Below are 19,965 nucleotides of genomic sequence, written 5' to 3'. Positions count from 1 at the left end.
CTGTGTCTGTGTCTGTTGCACCACATGGAACTGTTTCGTTTGTTCGTTCGTTTGGCTAGTCTTTCCTGTTTGTGCGTTCTTCGTGTCTATATGTAAGTTCTCAAGTTCAGGTCTGTCTACGTCGTTTGTTGTTTTGTAGTTTGTGTAAGAGTTTTTGTGTTTCGTCTTTCTTTAATAAATTCCATTATGTCTGCATACAACGCTGCGTTTTGGTCCGACCCTTACTCCTCCTCCTCATCCGAGGGGGGGGCATTAGACAGCCGTTACACCTAGTCACATCAATAGATTGCAGATACATTTAATCACATCAATAGATTGCAGATACATTTAGTGACATCAATTGTGTTGTTTAGTGTTACCTGTAATGTACTATGTAACATTTAATGTTTGATATATACAGTATGTGTCACGTACCTGACCTGTTTTCTGTTGTTTTGTATGTGTTTAGTTGGTCAGGGTGTGAGTTGGGGTGGGCATTCTATGTGTTGTGTTTCTATGTTGGGTTTAATGTGTTGCCTGATATGGTTCTCAATTAGAGGCAGGTGTTTGACGTTTCCTCTGATTAAGAACCATATTAAGGTAGGCTGATTTCACTGTTTGTTTGTGGGTGGTTGTCTTCCGTGTCTGTATGTATGTTCGTACCACACGGGACTGTAGCGTTTTGTTTGTAGTCTGTACCTGTTCGTGTGTTCTTCGTGTTATATGTAAGTTCTCTAGTTCAGGTCTGTCTACGTTCGTTTTGTTATTTTGTAATCATTCCAAGTGTTTTTTCGTGTTCGTCTTCGTCGTTTAATAATTAATTATGTTTTCAAAACCCGCTGCATTTTGGTCTGATCCCTACTCCTCCTCTTCAGACGAAGAGGAGGAGAGAAATCGTTACAGTATGTATGTATGTTATCGATGTCTTCCCTGTTAGATGAATGTGGTAGAAAAGGTTGGTTCCCCTACCCCTCTTTTGAGGAGGGGACCATTGTCATTAGATGTCTGGGGCATGAGTTAACCATCAAACAACTGTCATATTTTGGAAAGAAACAGCTGGAAGACAAACTGGCAAAGGCAGGGGACTGCAAATTTGAAATTAGTAGGTGTAAATTAATCATTCTATCTTGTTATTGTTCAATTTCCCGATTAAATTATTACTTGAGATAACTGAATAGATATTGTAGGCCGGCCAGCTCCTGAAATGACTCTTAACTGTATCCAAGAGTTTTTTGTGTGAAAAATAAGTAAAGGAAGCACTGCACAATAATGTCTCTCTCCCTCTCTGGTTAATGGGTTAATGTCTCTCTCCCTCTCTGGTTAATGGGTTAATGTCTCTCTCCCTCTCTGATCATGTGTAGAATAAGGCCTTATTAATGTCAGTAATGTCCTATAACTTATGGTTTTGCCTTGTAATTCAATATTCTACTTTGATATTCATCTTTCAGATATTTCTTGATAGCCTATTAGTGTAACTTAACAATAGTATTTTAGCACATTGCTCCAGTCCCTCCCAGATGTGACGAGAGCCAGCCAGCCCCAGTGTACCTCCAGTCCCCCCCAGACGTGGCGAGGGCAGCCGGGCCACAGTGGACCTCCAGTCCCCCAAAGAAGTGGCGAGGGTCAACCGGGCCCCAGTGGACCTCCAGTCCCCCCCAAGAAGTGGCGAGGTCCAGCAGCGCCCCAGTGGACCTCCAGCCCCATCCAGATATGGCGAGGTCCAGCCGAGCCCCAGTGGACCTCCAGCTCCCCCCCTTGTTGCATCCTCTCCTGCTCAGCCGGTGGGTCTACATTCTCCCCAATCATTTTTGTGACTAAATGAGCCTACCAGATGAGCTAAAGGCCTTTTATGCTCGCTTTGAGGCAAGCAACACTGAAGCATGCATGAGAACACCAGCTGTTCCGGACGACTGTGTGATCACGCTATCCGTAGCCAATGTGAGCAAGACCTTTAAACAGGTCAACATTCACAAAGCCAACTGCAAGTGTCTTCACTGACTTTTTCAACCTCTCCCTGGCCGAGTCTGTAATACCTACATGTTTCAAGCAGACCACCATAGTCCCTGTGTCCAAGATAGCAAAGGTAGCATACCTAAATGATTACCGCCCCGTAGCAGTCACGTCGGTAGCTATGAAGTGCTTTGAAAGGCTGGTCATGGCTCACATCAACACCATCATGCCAGAATCCCTAGACCCACTCCAATTCACATACCGCCCCAACAGATCCACAGATGATGGAATCTCAATTTCACTTCACACTGCCCTTTCCCACCTGGACAAAAGGAACACCTATGTGAGAATGCTGTTCATTGACTACAGCTCAGCGTTCAACACCATAGTGCCCACAAAGCTCATCACTAAGCTAAGGACCCTGGGACTAAACACCTCCGTCTGCAACTGGATCCTGGACTTCCTGACGAGCTGCCCCCAGGTGGTAAGGGTAGGCAACAACATATCTGCCACGCTGATCCTCAACTCTAGTGCCCCTCAGGGGTGCATGCTTAGTCCCCTCCTGTACTCCCTGTTCACCCACGACTGCGTGGCCAAGCACGACTCCAACACCATCATTAAGTTTGCTGACGACACAACAGTGGTAGGCCTGATCACTGACAACGATGAGACAGCCTATAGGGAGGAGGTTAGATACCTGGCAGTGTGGTGCCAGGACAACAACCTCTCTCTCTATGTGAGCAAGACAAAGGAGCTGATCGTGGACTACAGGAAAAGGAGGGCCAAACATGCCCCCATTAACATCGACGGGACTGATGTGGAGCGGGTCGAGAGTTTCAAGTACCTTGGTGTCCACATCACCAACAAACTATCATGGTCCAAACACACCAAGACAGTCGTGAAGAGGGCACAACAACACCTTTTCCTTCTCAGGATACTGAAAATATTTGGCATGGATCCCCAGATCCTCAAAAAGTTATACAGCTGCACCATCGAGAGCATTCTGACCGGTTGCATTACCGCCTGGTATGGCAACTGCTCGGCATCTGACCGTAAGGCGCTACAGAGGGTAGTGCGTACGGCCCAGTACATCACATCAAACTTGGGGCCAAGTTTCCTTTCATCCAGGACCTATATACTAGGCAGTGTCAGAAGAAGGCCCAAAAAATTGTCAAAGATTCCAATCACCCAAGTCATAGACTGTTCTCTCTGCTACCGCACAGCAAGCGGTACCGGAGCGCCAAGTCTAGGTACCAAAAGACTCCTTAACTGCTTCTATTCCCAAGCCATAAGACTGCTGAACAACTAAACTAATCAAATGGCCATCAAATGGTTTTTACGCTGCTGCAACTCGCTGCTTATTATCTATGCATAGTCACTTTACAAATTTCCTCGATTAACCTGTACCCCCGCACATTGACTGTTTACCGGTACTCCCTGTATAAAGCCTCAATATTGTTATGTAAGTGTATTGTGTTACTTTTTGATTGATTCGATTTTTTAAGCTTTAGTTTATTTAGTAAATATTTTATTAACTCTATTTCTTGAACTGCATTGTTGGTTAAGGGCTTGTAAGTAAGCATTTCACGGTAAGGTCTACTACACCTGTTGTATTCGGCGCATGTGACAAATATAATTTGATTTGGTTTGATTTGATAGCCATTTTCAAAAGTCTGTTTAAAATATGCTTCTGTAACCACATTGCAACTAGTGAAGACCCTGAAGGAACGACAAAAACAGGGTTGTTAACACCAAAATGTTCAGTTGAGACCAATCATATTTCAGCTACATTCCTGTAGGGGAGGTGTTGAGGGGGCCTGAGCTACAAAGTAGGAACGCCTACCTGTTTGTGAATGCAGGAGAAAGGCTATGGGCCATATAACTGCTATGATGTATTATTAGCAATTTCAAATTCTTTGTTTCAGAATGATGGGTTCTGACTTCTAAAGTTGAAATATTGTTAATCATCAGGTATCCTATTGAAATGAGAATTGCCACAGTCTGGTTTCTAAACCAGAAGTTAATGTTATGGAGGAAATTAAGGAGGAATGTATAGTTAATGTCAGAAGTTTACATACACCTTAGCCAAATACATTTAAACTCAGTTTTTCACAATTTCTGACATTTAATCCCAGTAAATATTCCCTGTTTTAGGTCAGTTAGGATCACCACTTAATTTTAAGAATGTGAAATGTCATAATAGTAGAGAGAATTATTTATTTCAGCTTTTATTTCTTTCATCACGTTCCCAGTGGGTCAGAAGTTTACATACACTCAATTAGTATTTGGTAGCATTGCCTTTAAATTGTTTAACTTTGGTCAAACATTTCTGGTAGCCTTCCACAAGCTTCCCACAATAAGTTGGGTGAATTTTGGCCCATTCCTCCTGACAGAGCTGGTGTAACTGAGTCAGGTTTGTAGGCCTCCTTGCTCGCACACGCTTTTTCAGTTCTGCCCACAAATTTTCTATGGGATTGAGGTCAGGGCTTTGTGATGGCCACTCCAATACCTTGACTTTGTTGTCTTTAAGCCATTTTTCCATAACTTTGGAAGTATGCTTGGGGTCATTGTCCATTTGGAAGACCCATTTGCGACCAAGCTTTAACTTCCCGACTGATATCTTGATGTTGCTTCAATATATCCACATCATTTTCCTACCTCATGATGCCATCTATTTTGTGACGTGCACCAGTCCCTCCTGCAGCAAAGCACCCCCACAACATGATGCTGCCACCCCCGTGCTTCACGGTTGGGGTGGTGTTCTTCGGCTTGCAAGCCTCCCCCTTTCTCCTCCAAACATAATGATGGTCATTATGGCCAAACAGTTCCATTTTTGTTTCATCAGACCAGAGGACATTTCTCCAAAAAGTACGATCTTTGTCCCCTTGTGCAGTTGCAAACCGTAGTCTGGCATTTTTATGGCAGTTTTGGAGCAGTGGCTTCTTCCTTACTGAGCGGCTTTTCAGGCTATGTCGATATAGGACTCATTTTACTGTGGATATAGATACTTTTGTACCTGTTTCCTCCAGCATCTTCACAAGGTCCTTTGCTCTTGTTCTGGGATTTTTCGCACCAAAGTACATTCATCTCTAGGAGACAGAATGCTTCTCCTTCCTTAGTGGTATGACGGCTGCATGGTCCCATGGTGTTTATACTTGCGTACTATTGTTTGCACAGATGAACGTGGTACCTTCAGGCGTTTGGAAATGGATGAAGGATGAACCGGACTTGTGGAGGTCGACAATTTTTTTCTGAGGTCTTGGCTGACTTCTTTTGATTTTCATGTGATGTCAAGCAAAGAGGCACTGAGTTTGAAGGTAGGGCTTGAAATACATCCACAGGTAAACCTCCAATTGACTCAAATGATGTCGATTAGCCTATCAGAAGCTTCTAAAGCCATGACATCATTTTCTGGAATTTTCCAAGCTGTTTAAAGGCACAGTCAACTTAGTGTATGTAAACTTCTGACCCACTGGAATTGTGATACAGTGAATTATAAGTTAAATAATCTGTCTGTAAACAATTGTTGGAAAAATTACTTGTGTCATGCACAAAGTAGATGTCCTAACCGACTTTCCAAAACTATAGTTTGTTTACAAGAAATTTGTGGAGTGGTTGAAAAACAAGTTTTAATGACTCCAACCTAAGTGTATGTAAACTTCCGACTTCAACTGTATACGGTGGAGTCAATTAAGGTTGAATATGTGCCAGGGGCTTATGAATGTACTGTGTAAATGAGAGGCAATCACATGGTTGCAGTCACTGACAAGGGTGGAGAGCTGTGGATTAGTGTGGAATGGGGGCCGAGGTCAAGTCAGGTCACATTAAGGGAGAAGGAACAGTTTATTACCCGCATCACTTAACTTCCTGCCTAGCAATAAAGATGCAATGTTTAGAGGGAAAGAGGAGACTATATATATAGTTGTGCTGGAGAAAACATGTCCTTGTCTGTTCAGCTGTCTGACTCTTTGGGTGAATAATCTTGGTTTGAGCTTTAATAATCGTCCGTGAGTTTTTACAGGGTTCATTTTAGAACCTAACAAGACCTTTGTGGTTTCGTCTGGTGGGTCCATTTCTCTTCACTCCACTGACTCCTCATCATCCTTGCTGGTTCAGCCAGTAGTCCACTACACCTGTCACTCGTATAGTTAACCCTGAACCCATTACAGATGTTTGTATTCAAGACCAAACCTTGACTGAATTAGCCCACAGTGTCAGAATCTCAGAGTCCATTTGAGTGCAAAGAATTTGCTGATGTCGAGCTGAACGTATTCCTAGCTGTATTTTGTCTAACCTAGGAATTGATATGTTCCTTTTGAGCTATGTTGTCCTTTACGACATCTTTCAGCAGTTTATATTTCTTTATTGACCTTCTTTTACCTACCAAGTTGACTGAAAACACAAACTGTATTACAGCAACAAACTTGGGAGCATTTGCATGCATGGGAAAGTGAGGGGTCAAAATGATGGGTATATAAATCAGGATGTCTTCTCTTGTGTTTTTTTGTGGGGTAGGGTCTGCCTGTCTTGCCTGGACCCCCGGGCCTCCAGGTCCTGCAGTTGCTGGGTCAGTGGGACCCATAACTGACACTCTTGCCCACGCCATGCTGGTGTCAGATGTGAGTCCTAAAAATGGTGGGGATTGAGTCACAAAAATGTGTAGAAATTAAGTGTCCAGTATATTGAAATGAAATGCTTCCATCTCATAAGTAATCTATCTGCTGTTTATGTGAGACAGAAAAATGAAAGGTGTGTTTTGTTTAAGTGTTATGCATGTGATAGTATTTAACTGCATGGCAGTAAGTGTTAGTATTTTAGTCAATTTCATAACTATACATGAAATATGCAGTTGGTTATAATGAGTCCTAATACATACATTTTTGTTACAGATAACTCGAGACCCTGGTGACATTGGACATCTCCCAACTTTATGAACATTTCAAATAGAACAAATCTTCCCATTTGTATTTTGGAATTTTGTTCTTTAATAAAGGGAATACAGACAAGTTCTCTAATTTCTCCCCTTTTCACTTGCCTCCTTTTTTTGCAGTAATCCTGCAATCAGTCGGTTGCATGTACGGTATGTATACATCCTATTCATAATGTTGTTAATAAAGATAATACCATTGTTAAACAATCTGCCCCTTTGTTTTTTTTGGCATATAAGTATTCGTATTGCTCATACCAATTGAGCCATATGTTTAAAACTGTCAACTCTGCAATCCATGGTCCAGATAGAATGAAATTCACTGTAAACGTTATCTTATAAATTCAGTAGGCATAGCACACTTGCATACTTCCTTTACTCAGGTCACTGTCCTTATTGTCATTACTTAAAGGGCTGTGAATACAATGAAAATGTCACAATATATTTAGGGATGCAAAAACCAGATGGACATAGCATCTTCCTTTCCCAATCCATTGGCAAATGACTTTAAACTGCGTGCTTCTCAAATGATGATTTAGGATGTTAACTTATGATGATCTACTATATCTCACATCTCACCAGAGAAAGAAAAGGGTGTGGTGGAGTGTGCTTCAGGGTACCAATGCCTCCATGCAGGTAAGTAAGAAGAAGCCTTGCAGGAAGGAGCCTTGGCTTGTGCGAGCGAAAGCGGCTCATAGGAGCAGCAGGAAAAATGCCTCTCACTAAGTAGTAGAAGTAGATCATTCAGTCAACTTTCCTTCCGGTCCTACACTATGGAGACATCATCCACATAAGCAAGTGTGTGGGAATTATTTTGCTGTATAAAGAATTTCTGCCCATTGCAACACTACAATAACACATTTCTAAAACTCCAAATCCAACACTAATAAGGCCTATCCAACCTATCCACACAAAGGAGATGATTGTGGACTTCAGGAAACAGCAGAGGGAGCACCCCCCTATCCACATCGACGGGACAGTAGTGGAGAAGGTGGAAAGTTTTAAGTTCCTCGGTGTACACATCACGGACAAACTGAATTGGTCCACCCACACAGTCAGCGTTGTGAAGAAGGCGCAGCAGCGCCTCTTCAACCTCAGGAGGCTGAAGAAATTCGGCTTGTCACCAAAAGCACTCACAAACTTCTACAGATGCACAATCGAGAGCATCCTGTCGGGCTGTATCACCGCCTGGTACGGCAACTGCTCCGCCCACAACCGTAAGGCTCTCCAGAGGGTAGTGAGGTCTGCAGAACGCATCACCGGGGGCAAACTACCTGCCCTCCAGGACACCTACACCACCCGATGTCACAGGAAGGCCATAAAGATCATCAAGGACAACAACCACCCAAGCCACTGCCTGTTCACCCCGCTATCATCCAGAAGGCGAGGTCAGTACAGGTGCATCAAAGCAGGGACCGAGAGACTGAAAAACAGCTTCTATCTCAAGGCCATCAGACTGTTAAACAGCCACCACTAACATTTAGCGGCCGCTGCCAACATACTGACTCAACTCCAGCCACTTTAAAAATGGGAATTGATGGAAATTATGTAAAAATGTACCACTAGCCACTTTAAACAATGCCACCTAATATAATGTTTACATACCCTACATTACCCATCTCATATGTATATGTATATACTGTACTCTATATCATCTACTGCATCTTGCCATCTTTATGTAATACATGTACCACTAGCCACTTTAAACTATGCCACTTTATGTTTACATACCCTACAGTACTCATCTCATATGTATATACTGTACTCTATACCATCTACTGCATCTTGCCTATGCCGTTCTGTACCATCACTCATTCATATATCTTTATGTACATATTCTTTATCCCTTTACACTTGCGTGTATAAGGTAGTAGTTGTGGAATTGTTAGGTTAGATTACTTGTTGTTATTACTGCATTGTCGGAACTAGAAGCACAAGCATTTCGCTACACTCGCATTAACATCTGCTAACCATGTGTATGTGACTAATTTTTTTTGATTTGATTTGATTTGATTTGATTTCACAGCTATTGAGAGGAATGTTACCCAACATATACATTTAAGCAGTGCATTGTATGTACACTACACCACAATTTTGAATGGTAGGACATACAGTAGGTGCTCTTTCCATTTGTCCTATTGAAGTACACAGAAAACCATAGTATTAAGCCAAAAGCAGCATATGATTTTACAGTAAACTATAGATGTAGGCTACTGTATAGTCACGTGGTATGACGTTAATATGTTAGAGCAGCACATTGGTCTCAACAACTTATAGTCTCTTAGTGAATGTCTCTTAATGAGAAAAAAATCATCCAAATGTATGAGAACGTTGCATTTTGAAATACAAAAATACTATTGAATCTGTAGGCAAATTGAAATAGTGATCACAACATCAGTAGCCTGCGTGAGGGGTGTGTCAGATGAATTAGGGCGTTTTGAAGGGGCTGAATGTTGCACCATTTAGGTCTAGGCTATAGTCGGGAGCCTCCCATGGGCCTACTTTCTCCTGATGAATTTGCATGAGTATGACAGAGACAGACAGACAGACAGGAAGTCATAGAAATATACAGTGCGTAAGCAACGTCAAAAAAGGATGATAAAGACAAATGAGCGGCCTAACATCTAAAACATACAGCTGCACAACAGTCTGAACCACTGGTAGTCCACTTTCCATTGTATTAGCCTACTTGTAGAAATTGTGGTCTACTTACGAATCAATTAAACATATTGGCCTTAACAGGGAACAACAGTCAATCTTATTATATGGCCGACTTACCTTAAAATAGCCTACGCAATACTGCCCTACCAAGCAAAAGAGCAGTAACTGCACATTTGGTAAAAAATAAGTTATAAACATTTTTATATCATGTGGACAAATATCCTGCCTCCATTGTGTTATATTATGGAGAAAATGGGGGTTCATGTTTGCAGTAACTGCTAAAAGTTAAAGTGAAACCAAGGAAAAAGGCAGTAACTGCCACCCCTCACGTCAGTTACTGCCTTTTACCTTGGATTCACTGAGCTTTGGGCTGTAGTGTCTACGGTAAACCTTGGTATTATTTATTGTTCTTTGCTGATACAAGTATCAAACTATATGACACTGACATCCACATACCAATAAATATACTAATACAAGATTGTACCAAGCAAGAAGGCAGTAACTTCCCTCTAGGGTCAAAGGTAAAAGGTCAGAGGTCAGGGTCAATATGAATAAAAAAGAACCTCAAAGTAAGACAACAGATAACCACATCTCCAATGATCTGCCTACAATTCATTTGGCTGGACAATAAAAAAACTGAAGTTATTTTTCTCAGTGTCACTCTATGAGCAGTTACTGCTCTTTTGCTTGGTAGGGTAGAATAGCCTATAGGCCTATGCAATAATAAGCACATCTTTATAGCAGAGTTTATTATAGGTGCAAGGATGCTACAAGTGAATCTATTTGCTTGGGCTCTATAGGTTACTACTTGACATTGACCCATGTCTATATGTCAACATAGCCTATATTAAAACCATGCAAATAAGTTTCTGTTCTAACATGTATGGTGGTATATATCATATGATGCTGCAGCATATAGGCAATTTATGCTGGTGGAGAATGTATCCATCTGCTTGAGCATTACTTTTCCTTGGCAAACATCAAAAGTTAAAACACAAAATCATGGCACTGTCATCTGCATGATAATGGATTCAGCGCATCATTGTCAAGCAATATCCTGAATAGACACAGGACCTATGATAATACGCTCAGTGGGCTCATTGGCGACACCCAGAGGTACATTTTAACCACACTTTTATGATTTGTAAATCATGAAAATATTGACATATAACGTAGCTGCACATGAAGATTCACGAAGATACACTTCTTAAATAATGTCAACCCCACATTTCAAGCTTGAATTTTAATGAACGAAAAACACATTTAAAAAAGTGCACCACTTAAAACATTGAAATGGAATGTGCTGATGTAGTACAGCTTTATTTAGGTATTAATGAAGGTACATGTCATGTTACACGTGAATTGGAATTATATTGGTGAAACTATTGATAAAGATCACCGACCTAGGGTTAGGAAGAAAACTACAAAATGGCGGCATAATTGTAGTTCACAACCTCTGGTTTCTGTTATAATGCCAGTTGTTAGCCTATTTGTTACATACATTATTTAAAATAATACGACGTTATATATGGAAATGTAGTTGTGATTCAAACGAAAGAACGATGGAGCAACAAGAATTGATTAATCAGAAAATTCCCGAAAGAATCACAGCTGAGACATTGGCCATACAAACGTAAAGGTAATATCCGATTGAGCCGACATGTGCAATGCAGTCTCCGCGAAAGCGGGAACATATCCTTTAAATGTAAATCACGCTGTAAAACTGAACTTCAGTGACGCGGTTGGAATAGAGCCCTTTAAGCCTGTTTCTTCCGCAGCAGATAGAAGTCAGAGTTCAGATTGTTATACAGAACTCCCCTTACACCATGGCCTCCAGTCTCCTCTCTACAGCAAAGTCAATTTATCAGAAATTATGAGTACAAGGCTTGGTAGCCTCTGCCAAATGTAGAGACATTTGTTTCTCTATAGGCTACATACTTAACCCTTAAAGCTAGAATCTTTAATTGTTAAAACCATTTTTGGACAGTTAAATGTTGCAGGCAGGATCAGGTGCAGAAGTTATTTTATTTAAAGATGATAATGGTGATCTAGATGTTCAAATGACAATATTTACAAAATAATCTAAATTGATAGTTACAAACTCCACAACTAACAGATCAATGAAATGACAATACTTGAGGAAGCAAACCTGTCTATTCCATTAGACTAAGGTATACCAGGATAATGTCAGGTTCCCCTCACCCTGACATAAATGGTAAATGACATTCAACAATTGCCTGTATCGCATCTAACAATGAAACAGAAATGCCCAAAAAGAGACTTGTCCCGAAGCCAATCCCGCATTGTCTTGGCTGTGTGCTTAGGATCGTTGTCCTGTTGGAAGGTGAACCTTCGCCCCCAGTCTGAAGTCCTGAGCGCTCTGGAGCAGGTTTTCATCAATGATCTCTGTACTTTGCACCTCCCTGACCAAGGCACTTCTATCCTAATTGCTAAGTTTGGCCAGGCGGCCAGCTCTAGGAAGAGTCTTGGTGGTTCTAAACTTCTTCCATTTAAGAATGATGGAGGCCACTGTGTTCTTGCGGACTTTCAATGCTGCAGGAATATTTTGGTACCCTTCCCCAGATCTGTGCCTCGACACAATCCTGTCTCAGAGCTCTACGGACAATTCCTTCGACCTCATGGCTTGGTTTTTGCTCTGACATCACTGTCAACTGTGGGACCTTATATAGACAAGCGTATGCCTTTCCAAATAATGTCCAACCAATTGAATTTACCACAGGTGGACTCCAATCAAGTTTTATAAACATCTGAAGGATGATCAATGGAAACAGGATGCACCTGAGCTCAATTTCGAGTCTCATAGCAAAGGGTCTGAATAATTATATAAATAAGGTATTCATGTTTTACATTTTTCATAAATTTGCAAAATGTCTAAAGCAATGTTTTTGCTTTGTCATTGTGGGGTATTGTGTGTAGATTTGAGGATTTTTAAAAATGTAATCAATTTTAGAACAAGGCTGTAACTTAACAAAATATGGAAAAAGTCAAGAGGTCTGAATACTTTCCGAAGGCACTGTATATACACTGCTCAAAAAAATAAAGGGAACACTTAAACAACACAATGTAACTCCACGTAAATCACACTTCTGTGAAATCAAACTGTCCACTTAGGAAGCAACACTGATTGACAATAAAGTTCACATGCTGTGTGCAAATGGAATAGACAAAAGGTGGAAATTATAGGCAATTAGCAAGACACCCCCAATAAAGGAGTGGTTCTGCAGGTGGTGACCACAGACCACTTCTCAGTTCCTATGCTTCCTGGCTGATGTTTTGGTCACTTTTGAATGCTGGCGGTGCTTTCACTCTAGTGGTAGCATGAGACGGAGTCTACAACCCACACAAGTGGCTCAGGTAGTGCAGCTCATCCAGGATGGCACATCAATGCGAGCTGTGGCAAGAAGATTTGCTGTGTCTGTCAGCGTAGTGTCCAGAGCATGGAGGCGCTACCAGGAGACAGGCCAGTACATCAGGAGACGTGGAGGAGGCCGTAGGAGGGCAACAACCCAGCAGCAGGACCGCTACCTCCGCCTTTGTGCAAGGAGGAGCAGGTGGAGCACTGCCAGAGCCCTGCAAAATGACCTCCAGCAGGCCACAAATGTGCATGTGTCTGCTCAAACGGTCAGAAACAGACTCCATGAGGGTGGTATGAGGGCCCGACGTCCACAGGTGGGGGTTGTGCTTACAGCCCAACACCGTGCAGGACGTTTGGCATTTGCCAGAGAACACCAAGATTGTCAAATTCGCCACTGGCGCCCTGTGCTCTTCACAGATGAAAGCAGGTTCACACTGAGCACATGAGCACATGTGACAGACGTGACAGAGTCTGGAGACGCCGTGGAGAACGTTCTGCTGCCTGCAACATCCTCCAGCATGACCGGTTTGGCGGTGGGTCAGTCATGGTGTGGGGTGGCATTTCTTTGGGGGGCCGCAGAGCCCTCCATGTGCTCGCCAGAGGTAGCCTGACTGCCATTAGGTACCGAGATGAGATCCTCAGACCCCTTGTGAGACCATATGCTGGTGCTGTTGGCCCTGGGTTCCTCCTAATGCAAGACAATGCTAGACCTCATGTGGCTGGAGTGTGTCAGCAGTTCCTGCAAGTGGAAGGCATTGAAGCTATGGACTGGCCCGCCCGTTCCCCAGACCTGAATCCAATTGAGCACATCTGGGACATCATGTCTCGCTCCATCCACCAACGCCACGTTGCACCACAGACTGTCCAGGAGTTGGCGGATGCTTTAGTCCAGGTCTGGGAGGAGATCCCTCAGGAGACCATCCACCACCTCATCAGGAGCATGCCCAGGCGTTGTAGGGAGGTCATACAGGCACGTGGAGCCTACACACACACTACCAAGCCTAATTTTGACTTGTTTGAAGGACATTACATCAAAGTTGGATCAGCCTGTAGTGTGGGTTTCCACTTTAATTTTGAGTGTGACTCCAAATCCAGACCTCCATGGGTTGATACATTTGATTTACAGTGATCATTTTTGTGTGATTTTGTTGTCAGCACATTCAACTATGTAAAGAAAAAAGTATTTAATAAGAATATTTCATTCATTCAGATCTAGGATGTGTTATTTTAGTGTTCCCTTTATTTTTTTGAGCAGTGTATTTTAACACCAGTGACATGAAATTGAGGGACAGCTATTACTTATATTTTAGGTTGTCCACTAAATAACTATAATACTTTCATTTGTATTATGACATTTAAAGAGGGAGAAAAATATATTTTTAAACTAGAAATATGTCACTAAACTATGACTCCTGACCCGAGGGACAAGCCAATTTCATGGTACTGACCGTGCTCTACAATATATAGAAAAATAGTTTGCAATATAACTGTTTTACATATGTTTTATTAATAATAAAAGGTCAATAAAAAAAGTGTTTCCCCTGATGATTAAGGCAGGTACAGGAAAGCCACCATTTTCGTAGAATGACCCCTATCACTACTAAGCTATAGAGATGCATGCATTGTCATATTCTCTTGATGAAACGCTATAATTCATGTTAAATCATGTTAGTTAAGTATTGTAAACTGAAGTACACGTCTTCCGTCTAGTAAGTGGACACGTTTAAAGACGTTCTTATTATTTAAGATCTGCATGGATTTTGTTATATTTAGTCTTCTTTGGGGTTAAATGATAAAGAGACACATAAAACTCCCCTGTAAAAAAAGGGTTATTATATAATGTATATCATTTTGCACTAGACTTCAGTATCCTGGGTCTGTGCAGATAAACGATATGTAAGCACGTTGTGTTATGTTACTTGAAAACATAAAATGTCTCTACTTTCGGTATGTATTTTATTATGTAGGCTGTTACTATTGCGCATTGTACATATATTTAACTGTATTAAAAACTACAATACTGTGGTATATTACTCGTCCTATTCATTTCAACTATCCCTTGTTATCTTTGTTGGTATGACTCAGCATGTAGGCCATAACATAGCCCTCGACAAAGCGCAAAAATGTTATTTCATTTTACTTGGTAAGAAAATGTATTCGCACTCTATATATGCACGGAAAGCGCTCTAATCAAGGTGCACCCACCAACTGTTACCCCAAAGTTTAAAGGTGCAATATGCACTGGTTGCTAGAATTCTAATAGTTCGCCTAATTTCAGTTTGTGTGACAAAACAAGCAATGCGCATAGTGTAGAGAAGCCATGTACCATCTAAACAGCTGTGGAAATATATTGTCAATAACCAAAATATTGTATTTTCAGCTGTTTGAAGCTGGTGTACAAAACCTAAAGTAAAAGACGCAAAAACTAAACTTAAGAACCGGAAGCATATAAATAATTAACATAGAACAGATCAACTGCATCTTAGACTTTTGCTTTCAATTACAATTACATATCTATAACTCATTTATATTTGTATTTGGTTGGGTCTCCCAAAAAGTTACATATTGCAGCTGTTGGATTTGGATAGGCGCTTGGACTGACAGTTGTGAGGAACAATCGCGACCCTGCAGACAACACAAAAATCGTTGCGACCCATCAAATGGGATAGTCTCTGCTGCCCTCGCGCGGTCTTTTGTCGTGATGATTTGAACTGAATGTGCCATTGACGGAAGTTCTTAAACAGTTTAGCTAGCTTTTCCTGTAAAGGGTGACACTGACAGCTTCTCGCGGAACTTATCATCTGTAGTGAGTTGTGAAAACTAGCTAAACTCCTAAATAAACATTTAGATGTTTTTCTGATCCACAGCAAAAACAGGTAACTACTTTCTTTGTATGCATTGTCAGTTTAACCTAAACAAACATGTTCGCCTAAATAGCGCACAGGAAGCCTGCAATCAGTTATGAGAGAGACCGCTATTCAAAGAAACGGACTAATTTCATTGTCAACAAAACAACTAATTTATTTGGCTAAACTTAGCTTTAGAACTACACTGAGGAAATTACATGATTTTGTAATGTTACAGCCTATGTAACAAAATGTAGAATAAGTGTTTTTAATACAATATTTCCAGTGTTGGAAAAAGTACTCAATTGTCATACTTGAGTAAAAGTAAATGTAATTTATAAAATTACCTTAAGTATCAAAAGTAAAAATAATTTCAAATTCCTTATATTAAGCAAACCAAACGGCACGTTTTTCTTGTTTTTTAATTTACAGATAGCCAGGGGCACACTCCAACACTCGGACATAATTTACAAACGAAGCATTTGTGTTTAGTGAGTCCGCCAAATCAGAGGCAGTAGAGATGACCAGGGATGTTCTCTTCATAAGTGCGTGAATTGGACCAGTTTCCTGTCCTGCTAAACATTCAAAATGTACTTTTGGGTGTCAGGGGAAATGTACGGAGTCAAAAGTACATTATTTTCTTTAGGAATGTATTGAAGTAAAAGTAAAAGTTGTCCAAAATAAAAATAGTAAAGTAAAGTACAGATATATAAAAAAAAAAGTAGTCCTTTAAAGTATTTTTTACTTAAGTACTTTACACCACTGATCATTTCTAGCTAGTATAGGTTACATTATAACTTCACCGGTAGGCTATTCCTTGAATTTACGATCTGTCAAAACCATGTTCCTTGATCTTGCTAACCGGCTGCAATAGCATGCTACCCGACTGAGTCTGCATATTGCTATCCTCACTGCACCAGGAGACTTGCGCCAAGACAAGCTCAACAAAGAGCCAGTCATCATTATCATCATGTCGGGAACACAATCGCAAGCTACAGCCTCCTCCCTCCAAATATGCAGGTAAGCGAAACGATGCGCTGTGTTAAGAAATGTCATTTATATGTTTCTGTATCTGTGACATATTGGATGAGATCCAACGAGTGTACTGTAGAGAGCAGTTCAACTACCGGTTTGCATGCACATTTCAAAGCGGCCCGATAATCCGCCAAATAGATTTTGCTCTCGGTTTATTCCGGCAAATGTTGACTGCATAGGAAGTCACATAAGGACGACACACTATAATAGGAACAAATACTGTTCTTCTTAGTACAATACAGAACGACTACCGGCAGCTGAGCCTCAAATTGTACACGCGATCACATGTTGTGTGAGGATCTTTTCGACAATGATGCTTGGATATGACGGACCGGTACAAGATGCGTAGAGGCAAACAAGGACATCTTAAGGTCGTCCTGGGGCATTTTTAGTATATTTGCGAGACCCCTGTAAATAACATCACACAAGTAGGCCTAATACATAAATAAATAATTAAACTCCCAAATAACCTCTCGCTATTCAGTTTGAATGGGCAAACGTCAGACCAGTGTGTGCTGACTAGTATAATTGTATCCGTTTTAAATCGTCTCCCAAACAGTTCCGGTTGTCGTAAAAAGTAAACAGAACAATAAAACATGGGCAGATAAATTATGCGCATTCCCGTCGGCGGTAGTTTTGTTAATATTTGCATTGCCTTTTGTCGCAGCATTCATCTTATCAAATGCCTTTGCTGAGTCTTACAATGTAGTCTACAGCAGCGTCCATTTGCACTGCATTATGGTTCTGTATTATCATCCTCCTAAAGGTAGAAAGAAGCATTGCACCACACCAAGAGAGACAAAGGCATTGCTCAATATGAACATATCCCATGAAGAAGAAAAATGGCAAGACTAGCCTATACTTAACACTGATTGCTAAAATGCTTTAATAGTTTGTTATAATCATGAATGTCTTATTATAAGGCTTATTATCTTACTATAAGGATACTAGTGTTATGTATTTCTATGTAGCAGCTATTCAATTGGACACCATAGCTGCTTGTTAGTATCATTAGCTATAAAATGATAATACAACATTGTACGTAAGTTGTAGTAGGCTACAATGCTTTATGACTCTCACATACTAAAACAATTAATAATGTATTAAAATCATCTTGGTCCTACTCTGGAACATTCCATTGCAAAAGCGGAAATCCAACCAACTTCACCTCCCTTTCGGATCATAAACCAGGGTGGAGCAGATCCATGACATAGCAACACAGTAAATGAGAGTGAGTAGTTTCTAGACATGTATCGGCCATATATGTTTATCATTAGCCAAGGCTCCTCCCCTGGCATGTGTTTACACTTGGGTCAGTCAATTTGGAGGGAAGCATTTTTACTGGATTGTATGGAGCAAGCATGTCTGTGACTACTGCCAGGTAAGAGAGAACAATGCCATGTAGTGCTTAGAAAGTTCAAATTAAAACCTTAGAGTCGGTCTGATACTTTACAGGCAGCCAATGCCGCGAGGCTTAATCTGCAGTAATGTGATTGTACTTTCTTGTCATGTTGGTTAAAATGTGTCCAATAGTGTTCGGTACAAGTTATAAGTTCTTATTTTAGGTACTTGACCAACCAGACCGTAGGGCATGACTACACAAAACCTTGCTCTCCCAGCTTTGGCGTTATCTGAATCAGATCAAAACTATTCTCTGTTGTCGATGACTTCACTAAGCTTAGACAATAGACTATTTGAAATCATTCAAATAATTGTAGCGTTTGCTGTAGTCTCCCTGGAGTGCCAGATGGGCAGGGTTTGAACTCTTGAGACTATTCTATTTGTTTGATTGTGCCAGGCAAACACAATCAATCCCAGATGAAGTATTTTAAAAGAGCGCAGGACACATAGCCGTGCAGGCTGACACTTTATATTAAGTTCATCTTGTGCCTGTGTAACACTGTAATTACTCTAGTAACAACCTTGTATTCACATGCTGTTATATGCACTGTTTTGATTCAAATGATGAGACAATGCTTTTTGTGACCCTTGTGTCAGAAGATGACACCAGTGTAAAATTGTAAGATATCTTAGGGCAGGGGTTCATAAACATTAGACATGGCAAAATGTATGGAATTGCAAGAACATTTGCTTTAAAACAGGCCAATTTCTCTGCACCCCATGACAAAATGTGTAGAATTGCAGGAAATAAGCTTTAAAACTTGTATAATGTTCTCGCCACCAACAAGATTTTTATTTTACATTTACTGTACTTTTCACACCATCTGTTAATAACGAAATCTCAAAATACTCTGGATACATTCAGTAACATAATAATATTCATAGAAATCTTGGAGTAGGTGCAAGATACGAAAAATGGATTATGGTTTGAAAAAAATGGAAAAATGGTTTGAGTGAGAGGTCTAACTGGTGTCTCCAAGTAGCCACACACCTCTCCAAACTGCACAGTTACTAAGTCATTTTAATGCACTTTTTTGACTCAAGGAAAAAGCCTTCAACTATAAGGTGCTTTTTTGAGCTCTCCTAGCTTTGCCATTGAGGAACTGAAGCAAGCACACTTGTAGTTCCCACCATCACACAATTACTGTTGTTTTTTTACGCAATCCAAAAACGTTCCATTATAAATCACAATCCGGGCCAGATGTGAATCATCTGAATGCTTATTCTATTGCAACATGACTAGCTAAGTTATAAAATATGATCTTACAGTGTTAGGCTTCCAAAAGGCACTTCAGAGTAACAGATTGTCATTTTAGGGCTCATTCTGTTCAGGACAACCCAGGGTATAACACATGTCATCTTTGTAACTGTGGATCAAACATAGCCATAATAAACATTGATACTGTAAATTACATTCGTTTTCAAAAATGGAAATGTGAAGTGCACATTTGGACTCATGGGTGTGTGGTTTGCTTCTATGACATCAAAGCGGTATTTGTTATAATCCTCAACGTCTCTTCTTTCAGAGCACATCGACTCCTCTCGATTTACAGCATTTCCCTCACTCAGACAACAACACATTTGTAAATGTAGCGCAATTAGCCAGAGGGATGGGGACATCTTCTTGCAGCACACGTGGTGCTAAAGTATATAACTGCTGTCAGTCAAAACCCATACAGTGCTGTGAAGCGGAGAACTTGAGCTTTAATGTCATGTATAGCATGTTACTGTACAGCCACTGCATTCCAATTTAGGCGGTTATCAATGCCAAAATCTGCCATTTTCAACCC

At 40.8% G+C, this 19,965-nt stretch overlaps 1 protein-coding gene across 1 annotated transcript in view; it reads left to right on the top strand.

Moving 5' to 3' along the window:
- Positions 1-16,609: 16,609 nt before the first annotated feature.
- Positions 16,610-19,965, top strand: part of acot7 (acyl-CoA thioesterase 7) — a 68,868-nt gene continuing 65,512 nt past the window's right edge. The window contains exon 1 of the mRNA XM_055892647.1: positions 16,610-16,759. Coding sequence (XP_055748622.1) covers positions 16,710-16,759 — 50 coding nt within the window. The 5' untranslated portion in view covers positions 16,610-16,709. The remainder of the gene's footprint in view (positions 16,760-19,965) is intronic.

The sequence above is a fragment of the Salvelinus fontinalis genome, chromosome 31, assembly GCF_029448725.1.
Source record: "Salvelinus fontinalis isolate EN_2023a chromosome 31, ASM2944872v1, whole genome shotgun sequence".
Classification (NCBI taxonomy): Eukaryota; Metazoa; Chordata; class Actinopteri; order Salmoniformes; family Salmonidae; genus Salvelinus; species Salvelinus fontinalis.
Note: the sequence above shows the minus strand (reverse complement) of the source record. Positions and strands in the feature narration are given on the sequence as shown.